Here is a 13,354-nt window from a genome sequence, read left to right as displayed (position 1 = left end):
CCGAACACCTTCCGTTGTGTAGCTTCATTGGCTGTGTGTACTGGGTAACGTTACAAGTGTACACAAAGAACGTTGGGACATTCACATCGAATTTCTCGGAAAGGTAAGGCAATGTTTGATACCCAATATACCCCTTGATATGTCATATTCAGCTTTAATAAATGGCTAATGAGTACATTTGTGTTATTTGGAAAATTGACCATTGCTCAAGTGGGAGCTGGAACGCTTTTTGCTCAGGCATTGGTTGAGTCTTGGGTATCAAACGAATCGCAGTGCCTCTTGTCCAATGTTTTCAAATGCCAGTTTTGGTTGTATTGGCAAAAATCAAGGCATTTGGATTTATGCGACTCGCTGTAAACATGGGATGAATGCTGCCCAAACTCGTCTTTCCCTGGGAGAGCCATTTAAGTGCGTTATGTCCAACACAAGGCATGCAAGTATTTTGACAGAGACCATCGCAAGAAAGGGACTAATGCTTGTGTGCCTTTTCTGTACCATAATTCTGGCATGCACCAAATATTTCCCCCAGCATAGCTGTGGGCCAGTTCTGCATAAAACCATTGAAACCGCTTTCTGCTTTCCATTTAGGAGGTGGACCAGCGCATTAATTGTCATGAACATTACCTGGGTGTGTAGGGAACAGATGTATGTTCTGTTCGTGTGGTCTGTTTAAATGACTCCTATCACTTCACACCTAAATAGAAGTCGTTCCTGTTCATGAGTTTGATATCAAATGTGTTTTGAGAAACAAATTTCAATTTCCTTGGTTAGCGAAATCCTTTTCTGCTGCTCTCTTTCTGTGCAACCCAAACTCTCCACCCATCTGTATTCAGATTCCTGCTGCCTACATGAGGTGTGTGTGACTCAGCTGGATAGGTAAATGTAATGTGCATACCGGCTGATGACTAAAATATGAGACTCAAAACAGTCAATGTAGATTTTAAATATACATTTATTTGAAATTGCCTCGAAGGCAAATGCAACTCTGAATATACACAGATTTCGGATCACAATTGCTCAGGATTGGGGGCTGGATGAGTGGTTGAGGTTCTCCCCAAAGAGTACCTCCGAGCCAGGGCCAGGAGGAGTCCTGGACGACTGCAGCTTTGGGTGGGGCTGGGCTGGGCTGGGCAGGGCAGGGCAGCTCCAGGAGGGCTTGGCCAAACGAGCCCCCGATCTGGCCCACGGGGTTGAACTATTTCTTTTCAGAAATATCGTCCGCCACGTCTTCTAGGGCGCCCATGAAATCTGGAGGAGGGAGCACATTGTGTTAGACACTGACAGACGCGTTTCACTCTCGGCTTCTTTAAAAGACGCCGCTGACTTTTCCAGCAACATGCTGAAGCGGTGGATGCGTGGAACATTTGCAAATATGCTCTCTAAACCTGTCCTGGCTATTGCAAATGAGTCAACATATATTTGACTGCAAAGGCAAAGAAACTTCAAAGGTCAAAGTGCAGACACGGGACATGCGTGTAAGGTCAACCCACACAGGCATGGCATAGATCCACCAAACGTTATATATTGTATAAGTATGCAAGCGCTGGTGCCCGCCATCTGTGCTTGCATGCTAACAGAAAAAAATCTGACGTGTTTCTATTGTCACTCAAAAGGAGGTTGCTATTAATTCATTCAGAGGTGAGATGGCATTTTCCAAGGAGCTGACTGGACGAATCATCTGCTCAATCCGTTACCATAGCGATATACCCTGATTTAAAAACGAGGTTAACGCTCCAAGTTTGCCTGCTAACCCCGTAATTTCACTTTGTAGTCTACCGGCTGGATTCCTGTGAACCGGATCTGGGTCAAATGCATAATTGTTTTGGATTCAAATACTTTTCTGTGCTGTATTGATCTTGCCCGGTGAATAGTATTTCATAGGTTCCAAAACACCAGACAAGCTCCGTAAAATGTTGAAAAGTATTTGAATCCGAAACGATTACTTGTTTGACTCAGGTCTGTTGGGAACATGATCTTCAATCCCCACGTGTAAGCGCAAGCAACTGTCTATGCCTGCACAATTTCTACCCCCCCCCCAAAAAATGGAGTTATAAAGAAATGTACAGAAGTACAAGTACACGTTGATGAGAAGGAAGATACTGTACCAAACCCTCCTCCTCCACTGCCTTTATCATGTGGCTTGTCCTCGAATGAGATGCCGAAATCTTCACCACCTCCTCCTCCAGTGCTCTCATCATCGTCTTTTTTCCCGGATGAGAAAAGGCTCCCGAATCCTCCGCCGCCACCTTTCACTCCGCTGTCCCCCCCGAATGAGAGATTCATTCCTCCACGTTCTTCTCCTCCACTCTTATTATCATCATCTTTGCCCCCCCCTGAGAGAAAGTTTCCGATTAGCCCTCCTACTCCGCCACCTCCCTTGCTGGACCCTTCTGTCTCATCCTCATCTGCGGTTCCTCCCATTAACTCCTTTGCCTTCTGCTTGGCTGCGTTTGCTGAAAAGAGCAGGAAGGTTGCGTTAATCTCTCAAATACATCTATTTATTAATCTTTATTTATACAGGGTAAATTGACAGCCCTGTTAATGCTACCCGCCAAGTAACCTAATGTCTTTTGTATGGTAGGAGGAAACCGGAATACCCTCACAGACTTGGGGAGAACATCCAAACTCCACAAGGAAAGGCCCAGGCCGCGATCGAACCTGGGACCTTCTTGCTATGAGGGGACAGTGCAGGTTGGGGGAAAAAAGTTTGGTACTGGCAGATCTAATCTAGATCAGTAGCTAACCTGAATGTAACTTTAAAATCATGAAATGTTATAGAAGTTATATTAATCATATTGTCGTAGTAACTTCCCTTTTGCTCTTTCCATTTAGTCAAATTTGTATTCAAACTGGGATAACCCCGTAAAGGAATTATATGTATATTATACATTACATTATTGGCATTTGGCAGACGCTCTTATCCAGAGCAACGTACAGTTGATTAGACTAAGCAGGAGACAATCCTCCCCTGGAGCTTAAGGGCCTTGCTCAAGAGCCCAACGGCTGTGTGGATCTTATTGTGGCTACGCTGGGATTTGAACCCCAGACCTTGCATGTCCCAGTCATTTACCTTAACCACTATGCTACAGGTCGCCTCTTATATAACTCCTTAATGGTTACCTGCAACAGTTCCTAATTATCTTAATTTATTAAATATAGAGCTCCCAGCAAGCCTTCTAGGGAGGCAATTTGCTTTGATGCTCTGATAAATTGGAAAACCCTGTGCCTTACCAAACTCTCATGGAAAGTTATAAATACAAATTAAAATGTGATTACAAACATCATACAAGCCCGTGGAAATGTGGATAGACTCTTCTCAGAAAGCTCGTACTAAATTAAAAAAATGGTAAAGAATCTGACATTGTTCTGACTGTCATCGAGGAGATGTGCGATTAAACGATAGAGAGAGAGGAATGCCACAGAGCTGGTTTTCTGCAGGGAAGGGTACGCTGAAGACGGCAGGACAAACTGAGGAGAGGACACGCTGCGCTCTGAAACGGAAAACTACTGAGGTCTGTTCAAAGAACTGGAGGTACTGAAGCCAAGAATCGGGTGCCAAAAGGATAATAAATTCTTGCGTTGGAAGGCTCTAAAAACTATAAATAATCATTTGATAATGTGTATGTTTACAAGGGTACGTTTATTCCAAATGTGATGCAATTGGCTCTTTCATCTGCAGAATTAGTCAATCCACAATCAGCTAAGTACTGTATAAGACATTTATTTTTTTCTTTGAAATTATTTTGAAAACGCTATCCCGACTGCATTATCCACCGCCACCACCACCACCACCACCACCACCCCCTCCCCCTCCCCCTCTCCCAAACCCCACCCCCACTGCCTCCCCCTACTAACACCACCGCCCCTGGATGCTCACCTGCGCAGTCGACAGCCTTGTCAATGAATCCAGAACAAAACGACATGCCTCCTGCGGTCTGACCTGCTGATTATTGAGTTGCTGTGTGTGTTCCTGCGTGAGAAGCTTGGCTTGGGCTCTTATAGAGGTCGGTGCTCTGAGTTTCGGGCCCCACCCCACAGCTCCGCCCATAGGACAGCGGGACTGGGGTGTGTCAGGGCAGCCCTTAGGGGAAGGGCATGCAGGACTGGTTCCTCTTGCTCTGATGTGCTCATTAGTTGTGCTACAACTAATGCTTTTGGTATTTTTTTTTGTGTGTAACCTTGTTACGAATTACAGGCTCTGAAACGTAGGAATGCAAAATGGCTCCCTCTGCTTTGTTTTCAGACGTGAATCAACAGGCATCAAACAATATTTTAGTGAGCAGTTCACAACTAGGAAAAGAAAGGGATATATATGTGCGAGTGTATATATATATATATATATATATCTATATATCTATATATGTGTATATATATATGTATATATATATGTATGTGTGCATGTATATACATACACAGGTTCCATTCCCTAGCTTTTCACTGGACGTTTCACGAGTAACATCCAGTTGTATAGAAGGATATCATGGACTGCATACTCCACTTTGGATGGGGGAATCTGCCACTCTAGAATAAAGAAACAATGAGTGAACGAAGTGCTGTATGTCTATCCGGTCTAGTTTCGGTGGATAAGCTGGCGAAGGCAGAACGTAGTCACTTCACAAGACGTGGGACACGGGAATGTCTGACTCATTCTGTCTCCTCCCTGTGCTGGAATGTCAAAATGTTCCGTTTTTCACCAATACCGCGTTCCCTGACAACACAGACCTCTCCAAAACTCGGCCAAACCACAGCCCAAGTCATCCAAGTGCTTCTGGTTCATAAAAAAAGGACTAAGTGAAAGTACTGCTGCTAAGAAGTACCTAAAACAGTCTGCAGAGTTCTGGAAAAGGTCCTGTGGACTGATGAGACCAAAAGACTGCCAAAGATCCAAAGCACGCCCTTCATCTATGGCTGCCACTGGTACTGGCTCACCCTTCTTTGATGTAACTGAATGGAATAATCTACTGAAGTTTCATCCAAATGCCTCCAAACAGCGCATACTGCAGTGAAACAATGATCCCAAACATACAGCGAAAGCAACAAAGAGGTTTTTCAAAGCCAAATTCTTCAAATATTATTGAGTGGCCAAGTCATTCAGCCAATCTGAAAAACAAGCTGAATTGTTTGATCAAAAATAGTAGAATACGGACCCAAATCAAGAATGCCTTACTCCTGAACGTTATGGAGCTTACTGCATGTTACTTTATTGTTGAATATATTTCACTTGCAAATATATTTTGTGCATAGGATTTCAAATAATATATACTCTATTGCAGTGTTGAAATTTTTTTTTATCCAAAAGGACCATTAAGTAGTGAAGTAAGTGCATGGTTCTGCTGTCTGAAACAGAGTTGCTCTCGCCCTGCTGATGATGAATATTTGATACCAGAGATCAGGCGTGCCTGAGAAACACATAAAGAGTGTGACGTGCGAGGACTCTGGGCGCGGTGGTGTCATCGTGTGCCTTTCAGTTTTTGTTTTTGTGTGTGTGTGTGTGTGTGTGCGTGGGTGCGCGTGTGTGTGAGGAGAGTGGGACATTGCATTCATGTGAATGCTGGTGGGATGGCGATTTCAGTTTGGCAGGGCGGAGGGTATCAGGAAACAGAGGGCCCTAGACAAAATATCTCCTTGTGAGGCCACATTACATTATTGGCATTTGGCAGACGCTCGTATCCAGAGCAACGTACAGTTGATTAGACTAAGCAGGAGACAATCCTCTCCTGGAGCAATGCAGGGTTAAGGGCCTTGCTCAAGGGCCCAACGGCTGTGCAGATCTTATTGTGGCTACACCGGGATTAGAACCACCGACCTTGTGTATCCCAGTCATTTTACCTTAACCACTACACTACAGGCCACCCACATAAATAAACATGCTTTATAAGAAACATAGCTTCCTCCGCAAGCACTATCTGTGTAGCGTAGATACTTCTTCAAAGGAATATATTAATTCAATAGTTCCCCTTGTTTGTCTCTATCCTTGTCTACCACAATAGGGTTCCTTGGTCTATAAATAAATGAATCCTTTGTGTCTCTGCAATCCGTTTAATGAATGGTGTATAACTTTTTCTGTACAGGCGGCAAAACCCATGAAATGCATTGCACGAAAATGTCAGTGCAGCAAAAATTTTTTCTTTTAACTTTCATTTTTAAGTTAAATTTAACAGTTCAGTTCTTTGAAATTATTTATTGTTTTTCCTAAAATGTATTTGATAGGATAAAAAAAAAAGAAGAAAAAGTTTAATTAATTATTTAGAGCTTGAAACATTTTACACTCACACATACACGCTAGAAATGTTTCTTGGACAGCTTGTGTTCTTTGTGTACTGCCACACGAGCAGGAAAAACATTCAAACAGACCAAACACTACAGTGCTCTGCCAAAGCTTCATTCCTCAAAACTCCCCACAGTGTTGGCTGCTGCTGCTGCTGCTTCAGGTGAGCTGTGCGATGATTGGCTGGCCTTGCTCTCCCAGCCCGTTTCAGAGTATCATTCAATCATTCCTAGTGCTTGGACCGGCTTGGGCGCATTCCTCAATGCTGGCTCATACTGATGAGGGTAGCCTTTTATTTTCAGCTGGAACTGAAATGAACTGAGATCAAAGACCAATTGTACTACCGACTTCTGTCCCCCCCCCCAGCCCACCCCCCACACACACACTCAGTAAAAAAGAGAGAATCTTATCACATTTATACACCAAGCAGAGGGTAGACTTCATGTCGTCATTTGTTTATTTGACAGGGTCAATGCACAAAAATCACTGTTCTGTGAACTTAGATTTTAAATTAATAAAGCTTAATTTCAATCTGTAGGCCCTGGGCATCATGTCCATGTTTGGACTGCGCTGGATATTACCATGGGGCTGGCCTCATGTAAACCCATGTAAATTAGTTTGCAAATAAAGGCACACTGCAGAGCGGCTCGCTGAAATGAACAGTGCCTTGTGTTTTACATATTTAGAATTTTTCCTTTATTTTTTCTTACTTTTACATTACATTACATTACATTATTGGCATTTGGCAGATGCTCTTATCCAGAGCGACGTACAACAAAGTGCATACCCATAACCAGGGATAAGTTCGCTGAAAGACCCTAGAGGTAAGTACAATTTCAACTGCTACCTGTACAACAAAGATAAGGACAAGGGGCTTTTTTTTTTTTTTTTTTTTTTTTTTTAAACAAACAAACAAACAAACAAACAGAGCAAAAGTCACCAAAGTTAACTATCCAAACACTGCTTACCTAGCCAACTAAAAATACCGATACACAAAGCAAGTCACAGAGACAACAATTAAGGTTCACAGGGAAGTAGGGAGGGATGGGGAGAGGTGCTGCTTGAAGAGGTGCGTCTTCAGCTTGCGCTTGAAGGTGGGGAGAGATTCTATAGTTCTGACCTCAACGGGGAGTTTGTTCCACCACCGTGGAGCCAGAACAGACAGTAGTCGTGAGCGTGAGGTGGAGGTTCTGAGAGGGGGAGGTGCCAAGCGGCCTGTGGACAAGCCTACTTGAACAAGAAGACCATAGACAAGGGTGACAAACTCTGCTGCTATCTGCTAGCTGTTTCAGCATGTTTGGTTATTTTATAAAGCTTAATTTCAATCTGTAGGCCCTGGGCATCATGTCCATGTTTGGACTGCGCTGGATATTACCATGGGGCTGGCCTCATGTAAACCCATGTAAATTAGTTTGCAAATAAAGGCACACTGCAGAGCGGCTCGCTGAAATGAACAGTGCCTTGTGTTTTACATATTTAGAATTTTTCCTTTATTTTTTCTTACTTTTACATTACATTACATTACATTATTGGCATTTGGCAGATGCTCTTATCCAGAGCGACGTACAACAAAGTGCATACCCATAACCAGGGATAAGTTCGCTGAAAGACCCTAGAGGTAAGTACAATTTCAACTGCTACCTGTACAACAAAGATAAGGACAAGGGGCTTTTTTTTTTTTTTTTTTTTTTTTTTTAAACAAACAAACAAACAAACAAACAGAGCAAAAGTCACCAAAGTTAACTATCCAAACACTGCTTACCTAGCCAACTAAAAATACCGATACACAAAGCAAGTCACAGAGACAACAATTAAGGTTCACAGGGAAGTAGGGAGGGATGGGGAGAGGTGCTGCTTGAAGAGGTGCGTCTTCAGCTTGCGCTTGAAGGTGGGGAGAGATTCTATAGTTCTGACCTCAACGGGGAGTTTGTTCCACCACCGTGGAGCCAGAACAGACAGTAGTCGTGAGCGTGAGGTGGAGGTTCTGAGAGGGGGAGGTGCCAAGCGGCCTGTGGACAAGCCTACTTGAACAAGAAGACCATAGACAAGGGTGACAAACTCTGCTGCTATCTGCTAGCTGTTTCAGCATGTTTGGTTATTTTAAATCATTGATTGGCCAAAGAATCCACACAACTTGTTCTCAAGGCCTTAGGTCGACACTGATTGAAAATAAACCTGCTGGCACCGTGGCCCTCTTTGACATGCCTGCTATAGATTTCGGTATTTTGCCCATTTTCCCACAAAAACCTAATTTTCAATAAAAAATTACTAAACACATTATTTGTCATTTCTTCCATTTTGGCTGTTGAATGAAAATGATTTCCCATTGGTCTGAATGAAAAGACAGTATAATATAATTTTTACATGTATTTTCCTTTTTTGACATAAAACCAAGTTTTCATCATGTCATAAAACACATTGTTCTTCAAGCTTATTCAACGCTCTCTGTGAAACAAATTCAGAGTAATGGTTTGAAAATACGATGCTTGTAAAATGCATTTAAAAATGTTATGTAATATTTTCAATCTGGGAAATAAAGTTTTTCAAAAGCCTCGGTGAAATAGATTATTAACTATTTTTGTTACTTTTTTTTACATGATTAGAAAGAAATTGTTTCAGCATTTGGACATGAGTCTATAGACTTACATATTTTGCCAAAATTAAACTGAAGCCAAACTTTCATGCAAGATGTGTTTTCATTCACCAGTTTAACTGGGTGTTGAATGAAAATGATATCCTATGAATGAAAAACAGCAAGATTTTTTTTTACTTTGTTGTAATTGAGTCTATGAAATGAAATAAATGACAAATTAATTTTTGCATTATTTCTCTATTTAAATTAAAGACTATAGTCTTATATATTTTTCCTATTTCCACTGAAAAACATTTTTCTTCATGAAAATTTTCAGAGACATTAATGATTATTTATTTAATTGTTAATGTTAAACGAACACGATTCCCTTCATATCTATATAATAAAATTGAATTTTATTTATTACACAATTTTTGGACATAAGACAATTATAGTCTTATATATTTTGCCTATTTCCAGTGAGAAACATTTTTCTTCATGAAAAATTTCAGAGACATTAATAATTATTTATTGAATTGTGAATGTGAACAGAACACCATTCCCTTCATATCTATATATTAAAATGGAATTACATTTTTTTCACCATTTTTGGACTTAAGACTATATTCTTATATATTTTGCCTATTTCCACTGAAAAACATTTTTCTTCATGAAAATTTTCAGAGACATTAATAATGATTTATTTAATCATGAATGTGAACAAAACACCATTCTCTTCATATCTATATAAAATGGAATTTCATTGTTTCACCATTTTTGGACATAAGACTATTATAGACATATATATTTTGCCTATTTCCAGTGAGAAAGATTTTTCTTCATGAAAACTTTTCAGAGACATTAATAATTCAATATTTGATCGTGAATGTGAACAGAACACCATTCCCTTCATATCCATATAATAAAATGGAATTTTATTTTTTTCACCATTTCTGGACTTAAGACTATATTCTAAAATATATTGCCTATTTCCACAGAAAAAAAATTCATAAAAATTTTCAGAGACCTTTCAAATAATTTATTTTGTTGTGAATGTGAAAAGAACACCATTCCCTTCATATCTACATATTAAAATGGAATTACATTTTTTTCACCATTTTTGGACATAAGATTATATTCATATATATTTTGCCTATTTCCACTGAAAAACATTTTTCTGCATGAAAACTTTCGGAGACATTAATAATAATTTATTTAATTGTGAATGTGAACAGAACACCATTCCCTTCATATCTATATAATAAAATGGAATTTTATTTTTTTCACAATTTTTGGACATAAGACTATTATAGTCTTATATATTTTGCCCATTTCCACCTAAAAACATTTTTCTTCATGAAAACTTTCGGAGACATTAATAATAATTTATTTAATTGTGAATGTGAACAGAACACAATTCCCTTCATATCCATATAATAAAATGGAAAACAGAAAATTTCACCATTTTTGGACAAAAGACTATATTCTTATATATTTTGCCTATTTCCACCAAAAACATTTTTCTTCATGAAAACTTTCGGAGACATTAATAATAATTTATTTAATTGTGAATGTGAACAGAACACCATTCCCTTCATATCTATATAATAAAATGGAATTTTTTTTTTTTCACCATTTTTGGACATAAGACTATTATAGTCTTTTATATTTTGCCCATTTCCACTGAAAAAGAATTAATAAAAATTTTCACAGACATTTCAAATAATTTTTTGTGTTGTGAATGTGAAAAGAAGACCATTCCCTTCATATCTACATATTAAAATGGAATTACATTCTTTTCACCATTTTTGGACTTAAGACTATATTCTTATTTATTTTGCCTATTTCCACAGAAAAACATTTTTCTTCGTGAAAATTTTCAGAGACATTCATAATAATGTATTTAATGGTGAATGTGAACAGAACACCATTTCCTTCATTTTATTTTTTTCACCATTTCTGGACTTAAGACTATATTCTAAAATATATTGCCTATTTCCACAGAAAAAAAATTCATAAAAATTTTCAGAGACCTTTCAAATAATTTATTTTGTTGTGAATGTGAAAAGAACACCATTCCCTTCATATCTACATATTAAAATGGAATTACATTTTTTTCACCATTTTTGGACATAAGATTATATTCATATATATTTTGCCTATTTCCACTGAAAAACATTTTTCTGCATGAAAACTTTCGGAGACATTAATAATAATTTATTTAATTGTGAATGTGAACAGAACACCATTCCCTTCATATCTATATAATAAAATGGAATTTTATTTTTTTCACAATTTTTGGACATAAGACTATTATAGTCTTATATATTTTGCCCATTTCCACCTAAAAACATTTTTCTTCATGAAAACTTTCGGAGACATTAATAATAATTTATTTAATTGTGAATGTGAACAGAACACAATTCCCTTCATATCCATATAATAAAATGGAAAACAGAAAATTTCACCTTTTTTGGACAAAAGACTATATTCTTATATATTTTGCCTATTTCCACCTAAAAACATTTTTCTTCATGAAAACTTTCGGAGACATTAATAATAATTTATTTAATTGTGAATGTGAACAGAACACCATTCCCTTCATATCTATATAATAAAATGGAATTTATTTTTTTTCACCATTTTTGGACATAAGACTATTATAGTCTTTTATATTTTGCCCATTTCCACTGAAAAAGAATTAATAAAAATTTTCACAGACATTTCAAATAATTTTTTGTGTTGTGAATGTGAAAAGAAGACCATTCCCTTCATATCTACATATTAAAATGGAATTACATTCTTTTCACCATTTTTGGACTTAAGACTATATTCTTATTTATTTTGCCTATTTCCACAGAAAAACATTTTTCTTCGTGAAAATTTTCAGAGACATTCATAATAATTTATTTAATGGTGAATGTGAACAGAACACCATTTCCTTCATATCCATATAATAAAATGGAATTTTATTTTTTTCACCATTTCTGGACATAAGACTATTAATGTCTTTTATATTTTGTCCATTTCAACTGAAAAACATTTTTCTTCATTAAATTTTTCAGAGACATTAATAATGATTTATTTAATCATGAATGTGAACAAAACACCATTCTCTTCATATCTATATAATAAAATGGAATTTTATTTTTTCACCGTTTTTGGACATAAGACTATTATAGTCTTATATATTTTGCTTATTTCCAGTGAGAAACATTTTTCTTCATGAAAAATTTCAGAGACATTAATAATTATTTATTGAATTGTGAATGTGAAAAGAACACCATTCCCTTCATATCTATATAATAAAATGGAATTTTATTTTTTTCACCATTTTTGGACTTTAGACTATATTCTTAAATATATTGCCTATTTCCACAGAAAAAAAAATTCATAAAAATTTTCACAGACATTTTGAATAATTTTTTTGTTGTGAATGTGAAAAGAACACCATTCCCTTCATATCTACATAGTAAAATGGAATTAAATTTTTTTCAGCATTTTTGGACTTAAGACTATATTCTTATATATTTTTCCTATTTCCACTGAAAAAAAATTTCTTCATGAAAATTTTCTGAGACATTTTCACTCATTTATTTCACTGTGAATGTGAAAAGAACACCATTCCCTTCATATCTATATAATAAAATTGAATTTTCTTTTTTTCACCATTTTTGTACATAAGACTATATTCTTATATATTTTGCCTATTTCGACTGAAAAACATTTTTCTTCATGAAAATTTTCAGAGACATTCATAATAATTTATTTAATGGTGAATGTTAATAGAACACAATTCCCTTCATATCTATATAATAAAATGGAAAAAAAACATGTTCACCATTTTTGGACAAAAGACTATATTCTTATATATTTTGCCTATTTCCACCTAAAAACATTTTTCTTCATGAAAATTTTCGGAGACATTAATAATAATGTTTTAAATTGTGAATGTGAACAGAACACCATTCCCTTCATATCTATATAATAAAATGGAATTACATTTTTTTCACCATTTTTGGACTTAAGACTACATTCTTATATATTTTGCCTATTTCCACCTAAAAACATTTTTCTTCATGAAAATTTTCGAAGACATTAATAGTAATTTATTTCATTGTGAATGTGAACAGAACACCATTCCCTTCATATCTATAAAATAAAATGGCATTTTTTTTTTCTCACAATTTTTGGACATAAGACTATTATAGTCTTATATATTTTGCCTATTTCCAGTGAGAAACATTTTTCTTCATGAAAAATTTCAGAGACATTAATAATTATTTATTGAATTGTGAATGTGAACAGAACACCATTCCCTTCATATCTATATATTAAAATGGAATTACATTTTTTTCACCATTTTTGGACTTAAGACTATATTCTTATATATTTTGCCTATTTCCACAGAAAAAAAATTCATAAAAATTTTCACAGACATTTCAAATAATTTATTTCACCGTGAATGTGAACAGAACACCATTCCCTTCATATCTACATATTAAAATGGAATT

The 13,354-nt window shown here is 36.8% G+C and overlaps 1 protein-coding gene across 1 annotated transcript; it reads right to left on the bottom strand.

The window, feature by feature from the left end:
- Positions 1-934: 934 nt before the first annotated feature.
- Positions 935-3,994, bottom strand: LOC133118517 (heterogeneous nuclear ribonucleoprotein 87F-like). Its single transcript, XM_061228591.1, has 3 exons — positions 3,878-3,994; positions 2,106-2,453; positions 935-1,248 (listed from the first exon to the last, which is right to left on the bottom strand). The coding sequence occupies exons 1-3, from the start codon at positions 3,921-3,923 to the stop codon at positions 1,196-1,198; spliced, it is 447 nt and encodes a 148-aa protein (XP_061084575.1). The 5' UTR covers positions 3,924-3,994; the 3' UTR covers positions 935-1,195.
- Between the last annotated feature and the right edge of the window lie 9,360 nt (positions 3,995-13,354).

Source organism: Conger conger, chromosome 18 (genome assembly GCF_963514075.1).
Source record: "Conger conger chromosome 18, fConCon1.1, whole genome shotgun sequence".
In the NCBI taxonomy this organism is placed as follows: domain Eukaryota; kingdom Metazoa; phylum Chordata; class Actinopteri; order Anguilliformes; family Congridae; genus Conger; species Conger conger.
The sequence above is the reverse complement of the archived record's forward strand: the minus strand, read 5'-3'. Positions and strand labels throughout refer to the sequence as shown.

Bases quoted from the DNA above. Each gene is read 5' to 3' on its own strand.
- LOC133118517 (XM_061228591.1), bottom strand. From the start codon at position 3,923: ATGTCGTTTTGTTCTGGATTCATTGACAAGGCTGTCGACTGCGCAG. The intron at 2,454-3,877 runs GTGAGCATCCAG...TGCTCTTTTCAG, and splicing joins CAAGGCTGTCGACTGCGCAG to CAAACGCAGCCAAGCAGAAG. The intron at 1,249-2,105 runs GTACAGTATCTT...TCCCTCCTCCAG, and splicing joins CAGTGGAGGAGGAGGGTTTG to ATTTCATGGGCGCCCTAGAA.